This window comes from Podarcis raffonei, chromosome 2 (genome assembly GCF_027172205.1).
Source record: "Podarcis raffonei isolate rPodRaf1 chromosome 2, rPodRaf1.pri, whole genome shotgun sequence".
Taxonomy (NCBI): domain Eukaryota; kingdom Metazoa; phylum Chordata; class Lepidosauria; order Squamata; family Lacertidae; genus Podarcis; species Podarcis raffonei.
This window is the reverse complement of record NC_070603.1, coordinates 1523287-1550158: the sequence shown is the minus strand read 5'-3', so window position 1 is coordinate 1550158 and position 26872 is coordinate 1523287. Positions and strand designations below refer to the sequence as shown.

Genomic DNA, 26872 nt, shown 5'->3' with positions numbered 1-26872 from the left:
ACAAAACATTACAAAAATACAGTTACCTATATAAATGTTACATTAATGCAATATTACATTAATGCAATCAGAATCAATTCATTTTCCCTCCAACACATCCTCCCTTTCAGCCTCTGGGTTCTCACCCAGGATCCAAACAAATTCTCAGCTCACCCCCAAAAATCTCACAAGAAGAAGAGTTCCTGGAAACAGCAGACATCACCCTAGTCTCCCACTCTAGACTTGCTTTTTATGGATAAGCCCAAGGTGGGTAGCACTTCCTCAGCCCTTTCTCCACACCCAGTTCTGGGTACCGCAGGTTTGCTGAGTTTCTCAAGGGGCCCAGGGGATGGGAAAAGGACTCCCCCTGATGTTCACCTTCTGTTCTCTCCTCCTCCAGCTGCAGTCCTAGGTGCTGTCTGTGTCCTCAATCAGCCACCATTCAGCTTCATCTGGATGCTAATATTAAGACAAAGAGAGGGTTTTTTTTTAACCTTACAACAACCCTGTATTATTTTACAAACCTCTATCATATCCCCCCCCCCCAATTTGCCTTCCCCTCTAAACAAAAAAGCCTCCAATACTGGAAGCTTCCCTCACAGGTGACTTCTTGTGCCCCTTGATTGTTGTGGTTTCCCTTATCTTATCTGTACTTTCCTAAATTCTACAGCATCCTTTTTGAGGTGCAGTGGTCAGAAGTAAGCACAGTATTACTAGTGTGATCACACTCCATGAATTTTCAAGAAAGAGTGAAGAAAGCCTGTTTATTTGAAACTGTGTTCTAATCGGTATTGTAATGTATTCTGTCATTTGTATTATAATGTACATTGCAATGTGTTTGTTGGGGGAAGTCTTTTGTCTGGCCAGGTGGAAGTTGATTTAACTGCCACTGGGTGACCTCAACTGACAGCTGGGGAGTGGAGACAGAGCTCTCAGTATTCAAAAGAAGGATGTCCTGGTTGGTGGCTGCAGGTTCCAAATTTTCCATTAGAGAGTGTGGTTGGCTGGGACTGAGCAAGAGGGATCAGAAGGAGTGAATATATGGCCAGGTGCTAGTCAGTCAGGGCCAGCCCAGGTTGGAGAAGAATCTGTGTTTGTTGGTACTTGGTGTTCATGGTGAACAGCTGCAAGAAGAAGAATACAGCAGATGAAGGAAGGACTGAGAGGAAGGTAGAGTAGCTTGACATCTGAAATTTGTTGGTTGTCCAGATCACTTGCCTCAGGCTGAATAGACAATGGGAGAACGTGTCTGGAGGATGTGATGGAGAAGAAGTGAGAGGCAGTTTGGAATCTTGGGCTCTGGTGTTTGGCGGGAGAATCAGAGGAAGATTCCAGGGCAGGGCAGCAAAAACAGACCTGTGCTTCAATACATCAGTAGTAGTTGAAACAGAAGCTCCAGCGAAAGCCCTCCATTATGGTGTTGGTTAGGCTTAACACTCTGGCAACAGAGTTTTAATAAAGTTCTTCACAACTGTCTTAGTTTAGTAAAATAAGCTGTATTTAAGTAAAACGTTCTCATAATGTATACTCATTAAAAGAGACAGTACTATAACCACATAAGCTTGTGTGCTATGTGACTTGCAATAAATAAGTATCAATATATTTGTTAAATACAGTAACTATATTTGACTGGTTTGTACCACCAATCACTATCCCACTATTACCAGGGTTATTGGTGAGTAGGGTGCAAAGAGTATAAGCAATACCAAAGTGTGGCAGTGGAATTCGTTTAGGATGTTGAGTTTTGTTAATAAAATAAGCAAGGAAATCCCCCCTTACCTTCACCACATGGCATTACAAAATTGGTAAGTAAAGGTGGTGGAGCTGTGGTCTAAACCACTGAGCTGCTTGGGTTTGCCAACTGGAAGGTCGGCGGTTCGAATCCATGTGACGGGATGAGCTCCCATTGCTCTGTCCTAGCAGTTCGAAAGCATGCCAGTGCAAGTAGATAAATAGGCACTGCTGCAGCAGGAAGGTAAACGGCGTTTCCGTGCGATCTGGTTTCTGTCACTGTGTTCCGTTGTGCCAGAAGCGGTTTAGTCATGCCGTCCACATGACCAGGAAGGCTGTCTGTGGACAAACAACGGCTCCCTCAGCCTGAAAAGCGAGAAGAGGACCACAACCCCATAGTCGCCTTTGACTGGACTTAACCATCCAGTGGTCCTTTACCTTTTTACCTTACTAAATTGGTAGTTTTATTTTTGAACCTTTTCCTGGTGATTCCTAGCAAGGAATTCATTCTTTTCACAGCAGCCACACACCAGGTCAGCATTTGCATTGAGCTATCCATGATGTCTCAAAGATCTCTTTCCTGGTCATTGATTGCTAGCTCAGGCCTCATCAGTGTATATATGTGAATTTCAGAGTTGGTCCCAACATGCAGTACTTTACAGTAAACACAACTGCAGAGTCTTGTGGCACCTTAAAGACCAACCAAATTATCATGGCATAAGCTTTCATGGACTAAAGCTCAATTTAATAGATGCATTATGTGAAATCTTAGTTGGCAGATATAAAAAGGAGAAAATTGTAAGGTGGGAGTTGAATGGCAATGAGATGCAAAAATTACCATTGGTGATAATTGGATCTTAAATATATGCTAAATTGGCACACCTTTAACTTTCTGCAGTAGCAGATTACTTGCTGAGATGGTCATCAACCCTGTTGTGAGGCAGGGAGTCATTCACAAGGAACAGTCACAGACAGCATAGATATCAGAAACATCCACAGGAAGCTGGTCAGACATTTGGTTCATCTAGCTCAGTGTTGTCTGAACTGATGGGCATTGGCTCTGCTGGGTTTCAGGCAGGGAACAGTCCCAGCCTTATCTGCCTGGAGAGACCAGGGATTGAACCTGGGATCTTTTGCATGCAAAGGAGATGCTTTACCACACAGTTCTTTCCATCCTGGTGCTGATGAGCTAAATCAGCACATGTAGTGTGGGAAAAAATCATTTGTCTCGATTTAACCAAGTGATGGCACTGAACTTGATGACTTGTAATTCATCTGTTTCACACTGTTCTTCCTCTGAAGTTTCAGAATTGCCACCTTAAAGTTAGTTGCAGAGTGTCTTGGAAGGCTGACATGTTCTTGAAATGGTTTAAGGATATTGCAATTTATACCAAGTAAGATTTCATTTCACGCATCTGACAAAGTGGGCTTGAGTCTCATGCTGTAACAAATGTACTTGTCTGATTATTTTTGCTGCATGAGGCCAACACAGATACCCTTGGGGGATACTTTATGCTAACTTACACTGAATCACATTTGCTATGGTTTTGTGTTTTTATATTGTGATCTTATCCTGTGAACTGCCTTGAGACCTGTGGATATATGGCAGTATACAAATTTAATAAATAAAATAAAAATAATAAAATTTGGAACTTTATTGCTCATTTCCCCAGTCTGGAGAAATTCTTTTAGTGTCTTTCTTTCTTTCTTTTTCTTTCTTTCTTTCTTTCTTTCTTTCTTTCTTTCTTTCTTTCTTTCTTTCTTTCTTTCTTTCCTTTTCTTTCTTTCTTTCTTTCTTTCTTTCTTTCTTTCTTATCTTCTCCCTTTTTATGACCCTGTTTGTTATGATCAACAAATATGGTCACCTCACTATTCACAACTTCAATTCACTTATGAACAAGTTAAATTGCTTGGGTCCCCTTCCAATACAGGTCTTTAGGGCACTTCATCTCTTACACCCTCCTATTATGCATTTTCTCTTGTGATACAAAATGTGTAGTACAAGCGCTACCAAAAGACAATAAGTAAAAACATGTGGGGAAGAATGTTGGGTTGTCAGGGTTCCAAAAGATGTTTAGACTAGCAAATGTGATGTAGCAACCAGGAACTGAAGTATGAAAATGGGACATCACACATGCATGTGCACACATGTTTTAAAACTGACCTCGTCTGCTAAGTAGAGAAGCTTTTGCTAATTATAAAACAGTTGGTTCCCTCGCTCTCTTTTCTGGCCACTGATCCAAACGTGCATGGGGGAGGGGCGTATTGTGGCAAGCAGGAACATATCTGTGCTTTCAGAATACATTTTGCATATTTACAGATGTACTAATTTATGCAATAGGGAGCCAGTTAAGAGCTGGGCTTTTAACTAATTGGGAAGCTGGAGCCATATTGGTTTGTTTGCTTCCACGAGCACAGACACATTTCCAGAAGCTAACAATAGCTTTCAAACTGTGACTTCATTTCAGGGTGGAGTCATCAGGAGTGTGACAGGTAATGCAAACAGAGGAAGCCCTCTCTCCTTTGATTTGATTATTTTTGATTATTTAATTTCTATGTTGCTTAATGTATGGCCACTGAAAATATGAGTGCAGGACTCTCCTGCATTTCTCTTCCCACTTGAATGCACTCTGAATTATCTCCCCAGCCTAACAACCCTCTACCAGTATCCATGTGGCTTCCCTTTTTATGTGGCTAACCATTCTGCAGCTTAGAGAGCAGAACAAGCCCATTCCCATCCACCTGCCTGGTCCAGCCACCACTTGGTTCCTCCCCTTTTGGATTCTCATTAGCAACCTGCCATTCTGAGGTTTAGCAGCAGGGAAGGGTGAGATTGTGAGGCTTTTCCCACTCTCCTGCCTAGATTGACTTGCCCCTAACTCCGCCCCCATCACCAACCACCAGCCAACTCTGCTGTAGATGGAGAGAGAAAGAGAGTGAGATCAAATCCTCTTTCTTTGGTTTGCTGTGATTTGTATTTTATTTTTTAATTCTTTTTTAAAAGCATTTGTTAACCGCTTATTATCTAAACAAACTTTTAAGCAGTGCAACATAAATATCGATGTCATTAAAACAAAAACACAGCTATAAAAGCAATAAAGCAGTAGCATAAAAAAAAATACAAAAACAGGATTTCAGGGAAAGCAATCCAGTAAAAACAGGCTCTGGGTTTATGGACCGGGGAATGTCTGGGCCTTTCATATTTCTTTTGTTAGGTCAGTGCTGACTGTTGACAAAAAAGTGAGCTATAAATAAAATTAACCCATAACCAATAAATAACAAGCCACTCAGCTTTGAAAATTCAGGGATTTGGATTCCTTCATACTATTAAAGCTGAGACCCTAGGTACACTCGCCCCCTCCCCAATCCTAAACCAGGGCTACAATCCAGGACAACCAGAAGAGATTACACTGGTTTACTCAGGAGATAATTAAGAATGAAATCCTATACCTACTTCCTTGGGAGTACTTTCTGCTGGATTCAGTTTGGTTTACTTTTGAGTTGACAGGTATCGGCTTGTGCTGTAATTTTACTAATTCCTATACTCAGGAATTCTATCATGTAATCACTACCCTTGATATCATACATAATAGAATTCAGAAAAACTAATCCAGAGCTAGGCATAAGATCCTTCAAATGTGCCCCAAATTGCCAGCACCAGTTAGAATTTCCACTTCTCCCATACATTTTTGGAGAAACTGGTCAAGTGGGAGGAAAATAATCGCCCTGGTGACTCTCTTCCAGGAATCACCCGGAATGTGTATTTCAGCCTAATACGGATCAGTTGCCCGGAAGAGCGTGTTTCCTGCGCGGAGTGGCTGAAGCATGGCAGCAGGACAGAGTCTGCTCGCTGTTTTCCTGTGTTCACCTGGCTTCGTGATGTAAGTCCAGGGTCCAATAAGGCTGGTTAAGCGAGACAAGTATTAAAATAAAACAGACCATTTGCAGTTCTGACCCACTCTACTGATCTAGTTAAAAAAAAAAAAAACAAGTGGCCATTATGTTAGATTCGTTCTCGAGTCAGAGATGTTTTAAAAGATGGAAAAGAGGGGGCCATTGGGGGAACGGATCCGCCCTGGGAGTTGAATATCCCCCGTCAACACCCTTAAGCAGAGAATCCCGTCGTGATATCGAGCATAGTGTCTCCCTACCCTATTAGCCTGGGGAAGGGGCTCCCCCGCGCCCCCCTAAGCGCTCGGTATTGGCAGGCGGTTGGCTTGAGAGGACCAATGAGATATCGGCTCGGAGACCCCCCCCCTTTCTCCCCCTCTTCAAGGTGGGACCCCGCCGTCCTCGCCTCCTTCCCCTCGCCGGTTCGGAGAGGTGGCGCTGGGGCCGTAGGAGCGCACGGGGCGCGCTGCCTGGCTGGCCCAGCGCTAGGCGGAGCCTGCCTGCCTGCCTTTGGCCGGATCTCGCCCCCCCCCCGTCCCCTGCAGCAACAGCAGCCGCCGCGGCGGGCGGCCACCGCCTTTCCCTCGCCTTCGCCCTGCCCGCGGGGAGAAGAAGGGGGCGCCAGCGGGCGCCGTCGGTCCACCCGTCTATCCGCCCGCCTGGGGCGCGCTGGAGTCTGGCGACAGCGGCCCCGCTACCTTTTTGGCGCGGGGATGCGGACGAGCCGCTGAGTGAGCGAGCCGGGCGGGGGGAGTCGGCTGGCTGGCACCCGCCCGAGGCGAAGCTGGGCTGGGCTGGGCGCCTGCACGATGCGCTTCCTCGCAGACCTGCTCTTGCTGTCGATCGCTGTCTCCAGGGCGGCTCAGGTAAATGTCCGTCGTGGCGCCCAAGGGTGCGCGTGTGGGTGCGCGCGCTCTGCTCTCGCGCCTCGGTGCAGGGCGCAACGGAGCCTGCTGCTCTGGCCAGAAGGGGTTGGTGGAGGGAGGGACGCGAGTTGAGGCAGCAGAGTTGGCGCCTTCTCTCCCAGCGAGGGTCAGGGTGGTGATGCTGAAGTCACCCCCTGCTCCTTAGTCGGAAAGAGTGCCAAACACGGGTCAAGGGGCGGAGTCTTGCTCGTGTGTGTGTGTGTGTGTGTGTGTGTGTGTGTGTGTGTGATTTGACCGGATCTTCGCAGAAAAAAATCCCACACCCAATTAATTTATTCGCATTTTAAGCCCCAAGACTAGTGCGCAACGCTGTCCATTTTAGTTTTCCCCGCCGCCTCCGTTCCTGGGTCCACACCCACCTTTCCATCTCTCCATGCTATGAGACACTTTCCTGCTTCTGTCCTCTTGCCATCCATGCTGTGAGTTTCTCTATGTATATTTATTTTCTTTTCGATCTGGCTCTCAAAGTTCTGCTCTAGGGTCAGTGTGGTTTTATTCTAAAAGCGACCCTCTTATTTCTTGAAACACACCATTATATGCAAACCAGTCTATCGGATTTCCTCCTCTTCTCCCCCCTCCCAACATCAATTTGTACTTAGGATAATAATTTGATGTTGATTTAGGTGGCCTTGAAGTCTTTACTGGTCTCCAACACATTAATGCCAACAACATGGACAAGTTTCTTCCCAAGTCTTGCCCCAAAAGGGGGAGATACTCCTGAAAGTGGTTGGAATCAGGATGCTGAGAGTGAGTTATTTGGAAGGACACATGTTGAAGATTTCGCAGCTGTGGTTCCACACACTGATTCACAATGGCTGAGAAAGTTGATTTGTTTCTGTCAACGTTTGTGTAAGTTGGTTCTTTGAATGGGACAGTCCTGCTGTGATGAACATATGTGTGCTCCCAGGGGATGCCAGTCCATTAGGGTGGATGAAGCACTGCCTATCTACTTACAACCAGGCAAGGCATGGCTCTAATTCTAACCTTCTTCCTCCTTAGAGAAGGAGGAAGATGGGGACAAAAGAAGAATCAGTTGGCTCTGCCTATCATTGGCTCTGGCTGAGCCCACTTTTGGTTTCTCTGCCTTCTGCCCCACCAGTCTCAATGGGCACCAGCCACCATGAAGGATGCAGCTACATCAGTGAACCAGGGCATCCTGGCATTCTTTAGAAATGAATTGTGATGGGTTCCTCAATTTGAGAATCAGGAATTGCCTTCAACATTAGGCTGCTGAAGGGAAGGAAGCAGAGGGAGAAACCAGAAACTGATTTTTTATGGGAAAGGGCCAGTGGTGTGCAGTCAGTGGACTAGGCTAGTCCCATAAATGTTCCCAGTAAATTAAATACTTCTGCCTGGCTTAGGGAGGGAGGCTCAATACTCTGATGGGGCCAAAGAGCACACCCACCATCTTCCCAAAGCCTGCCCAGCTTTAGTGCCTCCTTCCCAAAGCCTGGGAAGCTTCTGTCCAGCTTAGGGAGGGAGGCACGATTCTCGCACATGTGATGTCAGGACGCTGCAATGTGACATCAGGACAATGTGATGTCTCGCATGTGATGTCAGACCCACCACCCTCGCAAGCTGGCGCTTCTGGCCCTAACTAATTTCCCCTATGGGAAATTTCACTGCATACCACTGGAAAAGACTATGAGCCCTGTAATGACACTGAAAATCCATTCCTGCTCTGAGCATGTGTTCAGAGGTGGTGATGTGATCCTAAAGTCTATGGGTGGAATTCAGTGTAGGGCTAAATGTGGTATGTGTGCACAGAACAAGGTCCGTTCATGCTCCTCGCCCCTGCATGTCCACTAAACCTGTGCTACAGCTTCCTGCAACCCTCCAGAGCAGATGTAAGAAGTGTGGGAGGCACCCTGGGGGAGGTGGAAAGTCCTGTTGCAAGAGTGAACCTTGTTCTATGTATGTCATTGGATAGTTGAATTCCACCCTATATGTAGATCTGATCCCTCCTGATCAGTAGTCCTGTTGATGGAGTTCTAGTAAAAAAAAAAAAACCACCAAGAAAGTCAATCCTGCATGTCTAAAGTCTGCCCACCCTTCTTCAAGGCCATGCTTTCAGTTCATGTGGCCAACAGGGAGGGCCCAAAAAGCCTGTCCAGTGACACCAATGAACTGGATGTACTTCAAAATATACTGCCCCCTTTTGCAATGTGTCAGTGTTCTCAAGGGTTTTTAGTCAGGTGTGCTTGAGTTTCCTTGGCAAATATGGTGATCCAGGAAGGTAGAAAGATTGAGCAAAACAAGCACTGCTCCAGGAAAAATGTTATTGCTCATGCTCCCACAACAGGGTCCCACGCAAAGTGCTAGAAGGCTGGCATTCACACTCATTTTAAGGGTGACTGATCTGAAGTAGATGTTGACAGGCATGTCGAACCAGTCACTTGTGATCTACAGGTCGATCATGGGGTGCTCCTGGTTGATCGCTGTGTCCTGAGCAATCACCTGTGTCCTGACTGATCACCCCCCCAAAAAAAGCAAAAGAAAAATCCTCCTCCCCAAAAGCTCACCATGCAGCCCTAGATATAAGAAGGCTGTTTGTGGGTCTTCCATTAGCTCTACACATGCTCAGAAGCATTCCAAGACTTCTTCATAGTCCAAAGTGGAGCAGAGCTATTAGAAATTGATTTTGAGGCAGCCCTGACTAACCCTGGCTCAAATGGGGGAAAAGATTAAACAAACCTAGGGTGTTGTTGAGTATGGCTATGAATACATGATCAGCATGAGATCTACAAGATGCTTTAAGCGTGACTAGACAAAGACTTGGAAAAGGGTTCATCAGGGAATCTATTTTCTCTTGCTTCATTCACTAAAACCAGTCCATCTCTAGCTCCAAATCTGAAAGGTGGGATCAAATAGCTGGTCAACTACTTTTATGAGTCCTGGTTTGCCCTTCTGTGTCCTTTACTTCAGGGATAGAGAACCTGGGGCCCTCCAAATGTTGTTGGACTACAAAGCACATCATCCTTGACCACTTGCCATGTTGGCTGGGGATGATGGGAGTTGGGATCCAGGAACATCCAGAGGACCACAGGTTCTTCATCCCTGCATTATTTCATTGCAGTCTCTTGGTGTTAAATAGGGACCTGGTTAGCACTGACTTTATAAACAGAGACCATATATTACTTAGTAAGACCATATGTACATAGTGATACAAATAGAAGACTGCTATCAAAATACTCATAAAAGAAATGTAAACAGAAGCCATATGTTCCACTGAGCAGATGCCAAAGAGCTGAGCACATTGGCTCTACCCATTGACTCACTTCCATATGAAATGAGATGTAGTCAAATGGCTCTTTAACCCCTTCTCACCCACCATTGAAACTCTACCTCTAAGCATCCTAGCAACCTATATCAATTTCTCTGTTTCTTGTGCATGGGAGTGAGCAGCTGTGGTACAAAAGGAAATGACTTTGGCAGAGCCCTTTCTGCTGTTAACCCTGGGTGAGAGCAGGTGAAGGAGTCCATTGTCTTTGTGCCAACTTAAGCCATGGAACCTTTGGCCCCTTAGATGCCAGTGGGCTGTGGCTCCTATCAGTCCCAGCCAACATGACCAATGGTCAGGAATGGTGGCAGTTGTCCAGCAGCCTGTGGAGGACCACAGCTTCCTCATCCCTGATAAGAGAAAGTGGCATCCTTGATAAGAGAAAGAGCGTAATTGTCCTATCCACCTTCTTCAGGGAGGAGGGTTGTGTTGGCAGACTTTTTTAAAACATACACACACACAGAGAGAGAGAGAGAGAGAGAGAGAGAGAGAGAGAGAGAGTGAGAGTAAGTAATGAGTTCTAGAAACTTGCTCTTAAAATAAACTTTTTCTTATAGCAGGAATGTGTTGTATGGGTGGATAAGTGAGTGAGAGAGAAATGAACCATATTATAGCAGACATGAGGATCAAGAGAACACTGCCATTTGAAACACCAACAGGAATGCAGGTTGAATATTGGGTTTTTCTCACTTTTGAATTCTGATCTCAAAATTCTGGTGGCCATTGCAAAATCTACAAACTTAAGTGGTTATGTTTATGAGAAATGAAACCTTGCAAAATTTCATTGTTTTCATTTCCTAAAGCAAACACACCATTGAGTTATTTTTAACCCTTTGGTTTCATTCTTATGCTAACTGCTGAAAGAAAGCCAATGCATCACAATTTTAGAATCTGTGGTGTAGTGTGACTTTGTGAGCCAAATTCCATGCAGAAAAGTTTTAGGGGCTCAATTAAGCCATGAACAGTATTGGGGCGTAGCTAGCTGTTCCAGCACCCGGAGTGACAGGAGTGGGGCAAGCCACCCACAGAGTCCACCAGGTGGGCGCAAGCCTCACATTGCCGTTTCGGGCAGCGTGGGGCCCCGAGCCACCGTGTCACTCCCAGGAGAGACACGTGGCTCAGGAGCGCTACAGGTCAGGCCCCATGGTATTTGATGCCCCCCATAGTGTGCCATTTTGTCACTCCTTCAGGGATTACACCCAGGGCGGACCGCACCCCCCTCCCCCCTGGACAGTATTGAAAGGATGGCAGACTAAATTTATTTTAAAATTGACAGGATTTGAATAGGTGGGTGGATTTGTGTGTGTGTGTGTATCTTGTTTTGAAATTGAAAATAGAATTGAAACTAAAATTCTACCCATGTGTGCTACATGTACAAAGTAGCAAAGTCAAATTTGTGGGCAACATCCCTGTTCCCTGCCCACTGATAAACAGATTCCTAGTTGCAATGTACTCCAGTGTATTAACAAATTTGTCATCTCTTGCTTTTCTCCCAACATTACAAAATTAGGCAAAAACTACAGTGTTTAAACCCCCATACCAGTGCCCCCCTAAAAAAACAGCAGTAGCTGAATTAAGCCATGATTAAAATGTGGTCATAGACTATCACCTGGCCCCTCTTCACTCTGTAATGAATTTCTGATGTAAACTGCAGGGATGGTAAGGGATTTAACAGAACAGCAAATATCAAGAGAGAATACAATTAAAAGCTTGATAGTTTGTGCAGCATGTATATTAGGGGTTGCCAACCTTTTTAGTCTTGTGGTCACATTTGGATTTTTGAACAAGTGCCATGGGACCCTCAGGTCACTTCTCTGCCCGCCACCCACCACTAAGAGAACAAGAGGGGAAATGTGTGCATGCACACATTCATTTCCCAAGGCATCTGGATAAAAGTCATCTGGTTGAAAGAGGAGGCGGGAAGGAGCACCACTCTTTCAACTGCCTCCTTTGGCTATACACACTTTTCAAGGGAGAGTAACTTAACCATTTGCACCACCTCAAGATCAAGGGGGCAGGAAGCTTGAATGGGGAGGGGTGAACTCAGAGGCACCGGGGAAACTCTAAAGGGCACCATTGCACCTATGGGTGCCATATTGGTGACCCTGATGCAATACCACTTAAATAATAGAATCATAGAATTGTAGAGCTGGAAGGGATCCACAACGTGGGTCTCCATGGAGGGCCAAACTGCCGGCTGAGGTGCTGACAAGCAGCAGCACTGGGATCTCTGAGGTAGCTTCAGGCCAGCCATGATTTTAGTTCACTGTAATGTCCCTGAGGAATAATTGCTCCCGGACATCACGGGAAATTAAAATGCTGGTCTCCAATGAGCAATACTCTGCTGGGTGTATTGTGGGTAATTTAAAATGGGCTCACAGGCCCAGGTGCCAGGGCTGAGCACTATGCTGGGACCCCGGCAGTTGCCAATGTGAGTAGTCCTGGTGCAGCGGAAGGGTGGGAATCAACTGGCTGCTGCTGGGAATGCTTCCAGGAAAAGGGAGGAAGGTGCAAAAGAAAGCAGTGACTGGCTGCATATGCCAGTTACAATCTGTGGACCCCTGAGGGAGCCCATTCGTATCCAGGCCCTGGGCTCTTAAGATTTGACTGAAAACCATTGGGGGGAGCCTTGTCTTTTAATCCTACATAGGTATATTTTTATGAAACACTTCATGTGCTTAGAGGCACCCTTATGCCTTTTGGTTTTGAATCCTAGCCTGCTAAGCCTCACACCCTCCAACCAGCCCAGCGTGCTTTGGTTTCTCAGAAGAATGAACCCTACTCTATTCAGTGCAGCTGCAAACAGCAGGTGTCGGATAGATTTTGCCCAAGGTAAAAGAGCCTGCAGTGTTTAGAAAGGTCAGACATAAGCATGTGTTCCTAACTTTTACTTAAAGGGGTTTTGTTTTTAATAATGGAGGCCAGTTGTGTTGATGGTGTGAAGTGGAGGGAGTTAAGCCCCATCTCTTTTCTGTCTTCTTGGCTGTATTTTGGATGGTGGAGAAAATGTGGGGGTCTTCTGTAGACTTAGCACTGGGATTGGGATCGGTGGTAGGATTGTTGGTGCGTTATTTATATTTAGATTTATAGCTTGCCAAATGAGGTTCTGTAGTGCCCACAGCTGGGGTAAAATGCATATTATCTTATTTCATTGTCAAGTTGCATGGTGTCGAGGCCTCTGAAGAATCAAGGTCCAGCTGTCATGGCAAAAGAGGCAGGCTGCTACACTGCAAAATATTGTCAGGCAGGAGTGAGTAAGCAACCAGTGGCCCTTTTAGATGTTGTCAGATGACAAGCACCATCACCTCTGGCTATTGGCCATGTTGGCTGAGGCTGATGAGAGTTGGAGTCCAACAACATCCACAGCTCTCCCAGCTCTGTGGATGGGTTACTAAGAGGTCCAGTGTTAAACCACAGTGTGGAAGGAAAGAAGAAGTGAAGTAAAGTAATACATGACAAAATGAGGATACGTGACCAGGTATAGGAGGACAACTGGAGAGCTAACCTAGTGGTGGGGATCTGAAGGCAGAAACAGAAGATGGAGTGTGTTTTGTTCATAGTCACCAGAGTCTTGGCTGAAGAGAACCTCGCCTTGTTTCCAAGGCTTCTGGTTTGAGCTCAGTGAAATTTAATTCTTGAGCTTGGTTCACACCGGCATGAACATCTCTTGATTTCCTTACACTTGACTGTTGGCTGCTGACATGAACTAAGGAGGGTTGTGCTTGTGTGGCATGAAAGATGGTTTTGTCAGTGACATTTTATCCGTGATGGCCCACTCACATACACAAGTCTCAGTTCTCAAGTGAGAAGCATACATGTGTGAACCCACTTCTGAAGTCAGATGCACCTTCTCTGCTGCCCTTGTTCTCATATGCTTGTGTTTACAATGTACAAAAAAAGTTACACTACAATGGAAAAGATAACTTCTTTGTTTAGAAAAAGTTGCTGCTACTCCCCTCAGGGCAAGATGGTCCTTCAGATGGCCCTGCAATAACACTTGTGAGGAGGGAGGGCCCACAATGGGAGCTGGAAGGCCCACAATGGGAGCTGGAAGGCATGAGTTCCTCCAGCTTCTTTCTTCTCTCCTACCCTCAGGGCAAGGAGTGCAGTACAGCCAGCAGATAGTCGGTAGAAAAACTGAAGTCACTCAGTCCCTTATTAGAGCACTGACAATGTACATCCGGTAAACATCACATGCAAGAGGGCAGTTGTAATGGCATTTATAACCTAAGAAGGTACAATCTCTTGCCTTATTGGAAGCCATGCTAAAGAAGAAGTCCTGCTTTTTAATCAGGGATCCATTTGATGAATCGTTGTATTCTAATATTCTGCTGGAAGCCGCCCAGAGTAGTTGGGAAACCCAGGCAGATGGGTGGGGTATAAATAATTATTATCCACAAATTTGAACCAGACTTTCAACTGAGATTGCTTCCCTGCAACTCCCAGCCAGGCTTGTTCTCTGTTGCTCCTTCCAGGGGGTGGAACTTTAGGAGAAACATCCTTAACAGCAAGGGATTGTTAAGCAGTGGAACAGACTGCTGCAGGAAGGGCTGGGATCTCCTTTACAGAAAATGGGTGGGGTATGCGCCTCAATTTCTCCAGGTTTTAGAGAAAGATAGAAACACCCTCACCTCCCGTGCTGATTTTGCCTTTTCCCCTGAAAGCCTGTACAAAATGAAAGATGAGCCCAGAAGTGAGCTGAGAGAGTGGGGGCAAAGTTTCATATGTATATGTTTTTATCTAGGAAGAGCAAACAGCCCTCTCCCTTTGTGGTGATTTCTGCCCCCCAAGGAGAAACGTTCATTCCTCACAGAGCTACAGTTCCTAGAGTGGTTTACCAGTCAATCCTGCTTCCCAGGAAACTCTTGAAATTGTAGCTATGTGAGGGGAACAGGGGTCTCTGTGAACACCCTCCAGTCCTCAGCAGGAGCAGCCTGCAGTGAGATGGGAATTTGCACCCCCCCCCAAGCCTTGCTTCTGGGGTTGGCTGGCAGCAGTGGCTTCTGGCAAGATCTTGTGAAGCTCTCACAAGGTCTTGAGCAAGCTCTGAGCAAGATCTCACCCAAAGCTGTGAGGTCCCAGCGGCGGCAGCATGCAGCAAAATACACATGTGTGTTAATCTCATGTGAAAACTACAGAGGTTTCCCCCCTATAATAAACTTCTTTCCTAATCAAAACATTTCCATTAGGAAAATAATAATAATAATAATAATAATAATAATAATAATAATAATAATAATAATTTATTATTATTATTTATACCCCGCCCATCTGGCTGGGTTTCCCCAGCCACTCTGGGTGGCTTCCAACAAAATATTAAAATACAGTAGTCTGTTAAACATTAAAAGCTTCCCTAAAGAAGCTTTAAAGAAGCTTTTAATTCTTAACAGAAAATCTGATGTCTGATGTACTTGTTGGTAATATAGAAGCACAATCCTAATGTGACTAAATACATTCATGTGATCTGTCTCTAATGACCTTAGAAAAGTGATTCACCTTTCGTAATTCTTATTTAACAAAAGGTTGTTTTTTTAAAGTGGCTGCTTTGTGCTGTGCTTGGTTGAGTTCTGCACAAGGGATTAGGGAGCAAAGGTCACTCTTCTGGTCACTGAGAATGGTGATACAAAGTCAACTGACTGAACCCAAAGTCTGCCTCAAGGAAACACAACTTTTGCATTCAGATTTCTAACCTATCATGTCACAAAGACTGAGGATGAGAAAACACAGAGGGAGAATTAGCATTTTCAAAATGAACATTAAAATCCTGCTTTTGCATTTTGTTTTATTCCGACAGCCAAAATCCAGGCAAAATAATAAATAGGTATTGTAAGTGAATGGGTTTGGGATAACATGGCTCATTCCACACTGTATATAGTTCACTGAAAGCAACATTGCTTTGGTTCCTGTGTTTCAGCTCTAATTAGCACATCAAATACTTTTGAGACAATAGTGGGTTAAATAGCAAAACGCTATAGAGACTGATAGAGTGACTCACAATGCCAGAGTTTCTATTCAATCCATTCAATCCATTGTGTTTTCTTCTTTTTGAGAGAAATCATTAGAGTTCTGAATTGTATTTCCCAAGCCTGGTTTTTGTTTTTTGGAAAGGCATTGTACAGGTTTCCTCTGATTAAAATAATGGCCAGGAGATGAGGTTTGGAGTGGGGCTTTGGGAGAAAATTTCATCCTTTGTATGTTGCAGGGTGGGGTGAAGTTGTTTGGCTATTCTTAAATCGATCCCATGAATTCACGTAAAGAAGCTGTTTGGGCACAGGTGAAGCGTCAGGATCTTCCAGGTGTACCACCTATGCTGCTTTCAATGTATATCCTTCAGTGTGTAAATAAAAAGGAAGAGACTGTATCAGATGTGTGCATGCTGATGCATGCATTACATAGGTACAATCACCAAATGTGTGTGATTGGCCGCAGCTCAGTATTGAGCATGCATCTGGTAGTGAAAACCAGGCTCATCTCTGATGTGTGAAATAGCCACAAGCATTTGTAGTAGAGATGGAGAGCTCTCTCAAAAGCACCACCGATTAAATCAGAAAGATAATCCCCACCCCCTGCTGTTCAGAAGACTGGGAAAAAACACTTCAGCTCTCAGTCTCCATTGAATGGGGACAGATTTAAGAGGCTACAGTAGCAAAACACATAGGGAGGGTGGAAATATCATCATATCCATCCCTTAGTTTTGGGTTCCCTCTTGCTGCTGCAGCCTCTTACTTTCTCCTCTATATGTAATGCAGTCAAGTGATCTCTTACTAAGTTAACCTTGTAGGTGATGAGCTCCCCACCCCCAGAACACCCCACTTTCTCCCATGCAAGCAAGAGGAAAACTGTGGCCCTCCAGTTGTTGCTGAACTAAAGCTATTATCACCCCTGACCATTGCCTATATGGACTGAGGATCATGGGATCCGGAGTCCAACAACTTCTGGACGGTCTCAATTCCTTTCAGCATCCTGTTCTCACAGTGATAGTGGCCAACCAGATGTTCATGTGAAGCTCTCAAGCAGGACTTGAGCACAACAGCACTCTCCCCACCTGTGATTCCCAGCAACTGGGATTCCAAGGCATAGCACCTCTGACAGTGAAGGTAGTAGACAGCCATTGTGGCTAGCAGCCATAGATACCCTTATCCTCCATGAATTTGTCTAATCCCCTTTTAAAGCTTTCACAGTTGGAGGCCAACACTACATTCTATAGGAGTTTTAACTGTGCAAACATAAATTTGCCCAGACGTAAATGTGGATTCCTGTTGAGCATTCTTTCAGTGGTGAGCCTCCTGTTTTGTTGTTGTGTAATGGAACCTTGCCACTTAAAATTGGCCATCTCTTGAGTAAGAGCAGACGCCAATGATCAATTGAGCAAAGCTTTAGTTGATGGATTGGGATCAGTTAATAATCGTTAAGCCCATAAAAATATGCAGGTTTGCTGCATGTGCTACAGGCTGTGGGTATATCCATGTTGGTTTGTTATCTTCTGTGATGCATCCCTTACTTAACCTGGCTGTCCAGCAAGGAAAAGACTTTGAAGTCCCCCCGCCCCCTTCCATAACTTGGTTTTAACTGTGCTTCTGTTCTTGGAAGCCAATTGAAGGTGGGTGGTACACTTAGTTTCTTTTATTCAGTTTGCCCAGTGGTTTTTTATTAGACAGCTTGGCTTCTTGAATATTCACTGGGGGCTGCAAGTCCTTTCTTCACATTGGCTTTGCCTACTATTCAGGAGGCTGCCAAGAGCTTTGCTGCTCTTGCTGTGGCTGTTCGGAAGCAGTCCATGAGATTTTGGCAAAGGGTTCTTCCTCCTGCCCTTGGATAAGAGAGGCTACTGAAGGAGAGGTTTCTGCTTCTGCCTTGGGCTTCCATTTGCTCAGCAGTTTGAATGATGAAATTTAGGAAAGGAGAAATGCTTGGGGCAAGAGAGGGTTTTGTTCCCTTATTCCAGCCTTCACTAGCCTAGTGACTTCCAGATCTTTTGGACTACAGATCCCATGAGCAATAGCCAGCCCAGCTGAATGTAGCTGGGACTAAGGGGAGAACATATGGAGAGCACCATCTTGCTAAAGGATGCATTATTCTCTGGGATGGCCTGCATATTCCACAGGTAGGTCATGCACTAGGTTCACACCAACTTCATCACACCACAAGTGCACACAGCACATGGTGAAACTCTGAAATTGGCTCCCACTAGAAGTAGTGGCTTTAGAAGATGATTAGACAAATTACTGTAATGGAGGAAAAGAAGGCTGTCAATGGCTGCCAGTCACAATGGCTGTGTTCTACCTCTGTTGCCAGGAGGCAGCCTGCCTCTGAATCCCAGTTGCTGGTCAGGCTGGATTATTATAATTATTTATTTGGTTTTCCTTCTGGCCTTTTTAAGCTTACTGAAGTTACACAAGGAAAACGAAATGACAAAGATACAAGGGACAGAAAGAACAGACTCACATACACATAACAGACAACACACATAACAGACACCATGTAACATGTAAACATAGACATTTCCATCCCAAATTGGTTATCATAAGGAGTTGGCTCGCTTCTTGTTTGTTTCATTAAGTGAAGTTAGTAGGAGATCCTACATGAAGTGGTTTTAGGAGCATCCTTGCCTCTTCAAACACCACCAGTTAATCAAACTGGCAGGGCTCACAACGCTTAGTTGCCTGGGTACACTTTTATATATGTGTTGTTTTTTAATTTCTTTTTTAAAAGAGAACTAAAGGGAAAGGACCCCTGGCTCCCTGCCTTCAAAGAATCTACCCTGAGTGCAGCTGAGGGGACACATGCTCCTCCCTTGCTTTTCAGGGCCTGCTTTGGGCAGCTGCCCAGGATAAGGAAAACATAAAGGAGAAGCAAATAACAATGATTCTGAAAACTGAACACAAGTCCCAACCACTCATCTGACACTTTTTCATGGACTGACCTTTCACAGGGTTGGCCCCGAGTCCTGAGCTATCTAGTTTCCTCCCCAGACCTTCAGCCCTCACCCTTATTCCATATTCCATGGGTGCTTCCTTTCCACTCTGCCGTGTCCCCCTAGCTCCTGCTAGGCTATCCCTCCTGGCAACCTCCTACCTATCATTACAAACTTGAGAAAAGGGACTGTCGTGAATTCCTCGCGGCGCTTTTAGCAGAAACGCTCAGAGTCCCAGGTTTTTCCAGTGCAGTCTTTTTAATGTGAGCTATATACAGGTATTTATAAAAACAGTCCATACAGAGTACCTGCTCCTTAAGGCAAACGAATACTCTCCACCACAGCACCACCACACCACAACCACCACCACTTACTGTTAAACAGGCTTTCCTTTTAAAACAGGTGATAGCCAATCACATTCCTGCTGAGTCACTCTGACCCAGCACTTCACAGAGTATTGCATCAGCCTGTTGAAGCCTGCAGACTTACTCAGTATCCTGCGAATCCCAACACTCCTCCTTAAGTCAAAGGCTTGAGACCTAATAATTCTCTTAAGTCTCGAAATTTAGGAGCATCCAAACATTTTGTATACAAATCCGCCACATTACATTTTGTGTTACAGTGCTGTACCTTTAACACATTTCTTTCCAAAGCATTTTTCACATTTCCGTATCTTATAGCAATATGTTTACTCTTGCTCTTAAAGTTCTGTTGGTTAGCAAGCTGTTGTGCAGCCATGTTGTCACTTAGCACAGAGATTGGCATTTCAGAAGGTATTCCAAGCTCTTTTGTTAGGCAAGCAAACCAATCTATTTGTGACACACATTCACTTATGGCTGAGTACTCTGCTTCACAAGTACTTGTGGCAATAAATGTTTGTTTCTGGGATTTCCACTGAACCAGGGCATTTCCAATATATATGGCATAGCCAGTGGTAGACTTTCCATTTTCTCTGTCCCCCCAGCTGGCATCAGCGTATGCATATACTTGCTGATCATAACCTGTATCCAGCACCAGTTTGTAATCTTTTGTGCCTTTCAGATACCTTAGGATTCTTTTAAGTGCTACCCAATCTCTCTGAGCCGGGTCTGCACTTCTTTGGCTTAACATGTGCACTGCCAATGTTATGTCAGGTCTTGTCCAACAACTTAAATATAACAGAGAACCCAACAGAGAATGAAATGCTGTTGCATTCTCACATTTTTGTCCTTCTGGTTCATTTTTGTACTGGGTAGTTATGGGAGTGTCAACCTCATTTGCCCTCTCCATTCCATATGTCTTCAGTAACTTTTCGATTTTTTCCTTCTGACTCAGAGAGTAGACGCCCTCTTCATTTCTCTGAACCTCTACTCCTAAGTAATAATAATAATAATAATAATAATAATAATAATAATAATAAATTTTATTTATATCCCACCCTCCCCAGCCGAAGCCAGGCTCAGGGCGGCTAACAACAATCAAATAATCAAATAATCCAACATTCTAAAAATATTTCATTATAAAAATTAATTAAAATCAAGTTGATGGCAACCATTAAGCAAAATTCTGTGCAGGTTGCCAGAGGAGGGAGTCAGGCTGCGCCCTGACCAAAGGCCTGGTGGAACAACTCTGTCTTGCAGGCCCTGCGGAAAGATGTCAGGTCCCGCAGGGCCCTAGTCTCTTGTGACAGAGCGTTCCACCAGATTGGAGCCGCAGCCGAGAAGGCCCTGGCTCTAGTTGAGGCCAGCCTAACCTCTCTGAGGCCTGGGACCTTCAGGATGTTTTTATTTGCAGACCGTAGGTTTCTCTGTGGGGCATACCAGGAGAGGCGGTCCCGTAGGTACGAGGGTCCTAGGCCGTATAGGGCTTTAAAGGTTAAAACCAGCACCTTAAACCTGATCCTGTACTCCACCGGGAGCCAGTGCAGCTGTTATAGTACCGGATGAATGTGGTCTCGCAGCGAAGACCCCATAAGGAGTCTCACCGCGGCATTCTGCACCCGCTGGAGTTTCTGGGTCAGTCTCAAGGGCAGCCCCACGTAGAGCGAGTTACAATAATCCAGTCTGGAGGTGACCGTCGCATGGATCACAGTGGCTAGGTCAGGGCGAGAGAGATAAGGGGCCAACTGCTTAGCTTGGCGGAGATGAAAAAATGCCACCTTTGTTATAGTTGTAATCTGCGCCTCCATAGAGAGGGAGGTATCGAAGATTACACCCAAACTCTTAACGGACGGTGTTGGCACTAATTGCACCACCGTAAGAGATGGGAGTTGCCCCCTCAATCCCATATCATCCCGTCCCAGCCAGAGGACCTCTGTCTTCGAAGGATTTAACTTCAACCGGCTCCCACGTAACCATCCAGCCACAGCTTCCAGACATCTGGTCAGTGTGTCTGGGGCCGAGTCAGGATGGCCATCCATCAACAGATAGAGTTGGGTGTCATCGGCATACTGATGGCAACCCAGCCCAAAACTCCGGACAAGCTGGGCGAGGGGGCGCATAAAGATGTTAAAAAGCATTGGGGAGAGAATCGCACCCTGAGGCACTCCACACACCAAGGAGTGGCGCAATGACAATTCCCCCCCAAGCGCCACCCTCTGTCCCCGACCAGAGAGAAACGAGCGCAGCCATTGGAGGACTGTGCCCTGGATCCCCACGTCGGCAAGGCGGTGGTCTAGGAGTTCATGATCGACCATGTCGAAGGCTGCTGACAGGTCTAGAAGAATCAGCAGCCCTGACCCGCCTCGATCCAGCTGCCTGCGGAGATAATCTGTTAGGGCGACCAGAGCCGTCTCAGTCCCATGACCAGCGCGGATGCTGGACTAGAATGGATCGAGAGCCGATGTTTCATCCAGAAACCTACCAAGCTGTTCAGCAACCGCTCTCTCAATCACCTTACCCAGGAATGGAAGATTCGAAACCGGGCGGTAATTGGATAGATCTAAGGGATCTAATGATGTTTTCTTTAAGAGCGGACGCACCACTGCCTCCTTCAGTTCCCCTGGGAATATCCCGGTGCCAAGGGACAAATTGATGATATCCCCCAGGGGGGCCCGCACCTCGTCTGGACACGCTCTAATCAGCCATGACGGGCACGGGTCAAGAGGACAGGTGGTGGGCTTTCCAGCTTGGAGGAGTCTGTCCACATCGGCTGGAGATATCCAGTCAAAGTGGTCCAATACTGGACCCGAGGACAGTCGAGGGGCCTCCAGTTCATTTATTGTATCCAAATTGGCAGGAAGGTCATGGCGGAGCAACAGGACCTTCTCCGCAAAAAAGCTCGCAAATGCCTCACAGCTGTGTGTCAGATTGTTATTTAAATTTGGCTGTCCTTCAAGGGACATTAAAGACCTAATTATACTAAATAATTGCGCCGGGCGAGAGCTAGCGGATGCAATGGAGGCCGAGAAGTAAGACTTCTTAGCGGCCTTCACTGCCATCTCATAGGTTTTCATAAAAGCCCTATAAGATGTTCTTGAGGCTCCGTCACGGGCACCCCGCCATACTCGCTCTAGCCGTCTGAGATCCCGCTTCATTTCCCGAAGCTCCTCAGTAAACCAGGGAGCCCGGTTTCTGCGGGGTCGCAGAGGGCGCTTAGGTGCGATCTCATCGATGGCTGCCAGGAGCTGGGCATTCCAGCCCTCAAGAAGCTCAGTCAATGAGTCGCCAGGGGGAGCAAGGTCCCGCAAGGCTTGACGGAATCTATCAGGGCCCATCAGCCTCTGCGGGCAAGCCCAAATCGGCTCGCCACCTAAGCAGGGTGGGGGTGGAAAGTCAATCCTGGCTTTCAGAGCGCAGTGATCAGACCATGGCACCTTCATCAAAGGAGACATGATCACATCTATACCGGCGCCAAAGATGAAATCCAGCGTGTGGCCTGCTTGATGTGTGGGGCCCGAAACAAACTGGGAGAGCCCTAGTGTCGCCATGGAAGACACCAGGTCCAGAGCCTGTGAGGAGGGAGTGGCATCAGCATGGATGTTGAAGTCCCCCAATACCAATAGGTTAGGGAACTCCAAGGCCCAGCCAGCCACCGCCTCCAGCAGGCCTGACAGGGTGGCTGCTGGTGCACTAGGTGGCCGGTACACCAGCCAGACAGCCAAGCTCACCTCAGAGCCCCACACTAGGCCAACACATTCAATGCCGGGGATCAATGGCGATGGTAGAGCCCTGAAAGAACAATCTTCCCGGATTAATAATGCCACCCCTCCCCCCCGGCCCACAGTCCGTGACTGGTGGAGGATGGAGAAACCCGGGGGCGCCATCTCTCGTAAGGTAACAGTTTCCCCTTCGCGCACCCAGGTCTCCGTCACACAAGCCAGATCAACCCCCTGCGAGGTAAAGAAATCTCGCAGGGTGGTGGTTTTGTTGCCTATAGACCTGGCATTGCACAACACCAGTGAAGGAGGTGAGTAATCCTTGCTCACCCTACCCTCGTCCCTCGGGATGGGGCGCAGATTGGAAGGGGTACGAGCATATCCGTATCTCTCCCTTCGCCTATAACATCTGCCCCCACCGCCATACCTCCCTCGCCCCTCCACGGTAGCAATCCCAAGCCTCATACTTGCCTCCATTTACAAAATAGAAAAACAAAACAACCAAAAACAATTATACCCAAACAAAACCAATCCCCACCCCACTCAATATCCAACCCCAAACCAAAACAAAACAAAAATACATAGATAAAAACACCATTCACGGTGGTACAACAGAGTAAACAGTAAAAACACCTTTAAAACACCTTAAAATATATAAAAACATCTTTAACATTTGCTGCAGCAGCACCAGTGTCCTTAAAGTTGTCACAGAGGTGAGCCTGGGCCCCGCCCCCTAGGCCAGGTGGAATTAGCCTGAGGAGGGAGCGGCCTTCCCCCACACTCACGGTGCAGCAGCAGCGATGTCCCTGTGCCTCAGTGAGGCCTCTTAAAGCTGTGGCGAAGTAATTCTGAATCTCTCCCAAATACTTCAGTTTGTATTTGTTACCTAGGCTGTTTATAAACCAAGACACTTGCTTTTGTGCAGTTGTTATTAGACAGATATCGTCAACATACAAAAGTAAATAACAAACACTTCCTTGCACCATTGCTGAATATAAACAGGAATCAGCCAGGCTTTGTTTGAATCCCATCTTTTTCAAAGTTGTGTCTATGCATTCATGCCATAGACGTGCACTTTGGTGCAACCCGTATAGTGCCCTTTGCAGCTTTAACACCATGCTGTCTTTTTCCAGCTCATAACCTGGTATTTGCTGTAAATACACCTCGGCGTCAATAGGAGCATTTAAATATGCTGAGGCAACATCAAAATGATTAACTTTTAATCCTCTCAGACTTGCCATTGCTAAAACTGATTTTACTGTTTCAGCCTTTGCTGTTGGGGCAAACACTTCATCATAATGTATCATTTTCCTTTGTGTAAAGCCCCTTGCCACCAACCTGGCTTTCCTCTGACAACTACCATCAGCCAGCTTTTTCACTTTAAAAACCCACTTACAGCTTATGGGCTTTTTACCTTCAGGCAATTCTGTAGGTACAAACACATTGTTGTTTAGCAGAGAGTTATACTCTGCCTGCATTGCCTTTAACCATGCCTCTTTCTCTAGAGTAGGTAACTCTTGCACTTCTTCAAAGTTTTCTGGCTCAGTTACACAAACCTGGTTTATGGTGGCTGGGAACCCATAACGGTCTGGAGGTTGACCTTTATTACTTCTTGCAGACCTCCTTGGTTCATTAATCTCACCCCCTGGGCTACCTTCAGGACTGCTTTTGGGGTGGATTGTTTCTGAAGATTTACCTCCTCCTGTCCCTGTTGCACTTTCTTCTCTCCCCTGCTCCATGCTAGCAGCTGGAGAAAAATGCTCAACCTTTACCTCCTCCCTTTCAGTTTCTCTGGGAGAGCTACCAATTCTTAGCTTTGTTTCAACTGCCTTATCAGGTACGCTCGGCAGTAAAACTTTTTCTGGCAGCAGGTTTGCATGTATCTTGGGCCAATTTCTTTGCTCATTAAAACTGGCTGATCGACTATAACTCAAAAGATTTTTATCATCTTCAAACCTGTAGGCTTTCGTACCACTTTCATACCCAAGAAATAGCAACTGCTGTGCCCTTTTCCCACCTTTTCTTCGGTTCTTCACAGGTATGTCAATCCATGCCTTTGTCCCAAAGATTCTCAAATGTTGCAAACTGGGACTTTTGTTATAGAGAATTTTATAGGGTATGTCATCTAGTACCCTTGACCACAAGCGATTCCCAATATAATTCGCGGTCTTAATACTCTCAACCCAGTACTTAATTGGAAGATTTGCATCTGCTAACAATGCTTTCATTTGTGTCTGCAAGACACCTCCCCTACACTCTGCTACTCCGTTCTCCTGAGGTGTCGCCACGTTGGTAAGCCTATGTTTAATCCCTTGGGAACGCAAGCAGTTTCTTAGGGAGCTTGCCATAAACTCTCCTCCCCTGTCTGTCTGAATAGAGCACACCTTTTCGCCAAGTTGCCTTTCTACCCTTCTTACCCAGAACTTCAAAGTTTGGGCAACGTCAGACTTTTGCTTTAATGGATAGACCCAGCCAAATCTAGAATAGTCATCCACTAGGATCAAACAGTACTTGTTATGGGAGACACTTGGTGGAAAAGGACCAGTTACATCAGCATGAATCAACTCCAGTGGTTTTTTGGTTTCTCTCTGGCTTGCTCTTGCTACTGGGCAAGCCCTGCTTTTAACCTCCTTGCAGATATTGCAGTCTAAGTAATTATCACAACTTTTAATGTTTTTCATCCCCCCCCCACAACTCCAATGTTTTGTTCAGCACCTTAAAGCTAGCATGAGCCAGACGCCTGTGCAGGAGATGAATACACATATCATGGGTCGGGACATTTTGCACATTCGCAACCTTAGACTCACACTGCAGTACATACATATTAGTTCTAAGGTTAGCATTTGCCAACACTGCCCCACTGGACACCCATGAAGCGTGGTGCCAGCTCAGGCGCTCCCTGGATAGAAATCTCACATCAGAACACTCCCCTTGCTTTCAGAAGCGAGTTCACGCATGACACACGTGTTACATGACTCGACTGGTGTGGCTGGGGACAGAAAGAACAGACCTTCCAGCCCCTTGCTTTCAAAGAGACGGCACCGCGTGCGTAGAGGTGGGTTTTGAAGCCGGTCCTCTGCGTCTTAATGCGGGCTCTCTTTGGGGTGGTTGGCTGGAGATTAAGAGAAGGTATAAAGCTCAGAACTCCCCTGTTGAGTTGAGTGGTAGTCCACAGGCTCTCTCACTGAGAGAATGTCAAGAAAGAACAATAGGCAAGAGGGCAGAGAATTCGGTTGCACGGAAATTTCCACCCCACTCCCACCAGTGCACTGGATTTTAACCTATGCTCACATGTCTTCCTAGCGATCCCAGGATCAATGAAACAAGCCGGCTGGATCTTGCATTTGCTCCCTGGCTGGGTCCTTTGAGGCCAGCTAGTTACCATCTATGCAGTATGGCCTGAGATCAGGACACTTTCTCTGGGCTAAATTTGCCTGGTGCGCGCTGGAAAATCCAAAATTTCCTGCCAAACTACAGAGGAGAACCACTAGCCCCACATGGGGTACCATCTGTTAAGGAAAATTCCAGGTTGAGAGACTACTCAACAGCCCAGCTTGTTGGAGTACAAGTCCCCCACGGGTCCATGCAGTCAGTAAAAGAAGGAAATTTCAGCCAAGCAATTTGGAGCAAAACAGCAGTCAGTAGACTTAGATCCTTTATTCAACAGCAGCGAGTGAACCCAGAGCATGGGGCGACGTTGACTTTTAAAACATTCCCACCATATCCCAGATATCACACAGCATCATCAATATATCATTGCTACATCACTAACATGTCACAAAAGGAGACGGTTACACAAGATTAGCATAGACAGGTATGTCAGGGCAACACCCAAGTACAGTGGTACCTCGGGTTACAGACGCTTCAGGTTACAGACTCCGCTAACCCAGAAATAATACCTCAGGTTAAGAACTTTGCTTCAGGATGAGAACAGAAATTGCGCAGCGGGGCGGCAGCAGAAGGCCCCATTAGCTAAAGTAGTACCTCAGGTTAAGAACAGTTTCAGGTTAAGAACGGACCTCCAGAACGAATTAAGTTCTTAACCCAAGATTAGCATAGGCAAACATGTCTTTAGT

At 46.0% G+C, this 26872-nt stretch overlaps 1 protein-coding gene across 1 annotated transcript in view; it reads left to right on the top strand.

The window, feature by feature from the left end:
* The first annotated feature begins 6364 nt into the window (after nucleotides 1-6364).
* OLFM2 (olfactomedin 2) overlaps nucleotides 6365-26872 on the top strand; it is a 239928-nt gene continuing 219420 nt past the window's right edge. The window contains exon 1 of the mRNA XM_053369485.1: nucleotides 6365-6467. Within this exon, the coding sequence (XP_053225460.1) occupies nucleotides 6411-6467 (57 nt within the window). The 5' untranslated portion in view covers nucleotides 6365-6410. The remainder of the gene's footprint in view (nucleotides 6468-26872) is intronic.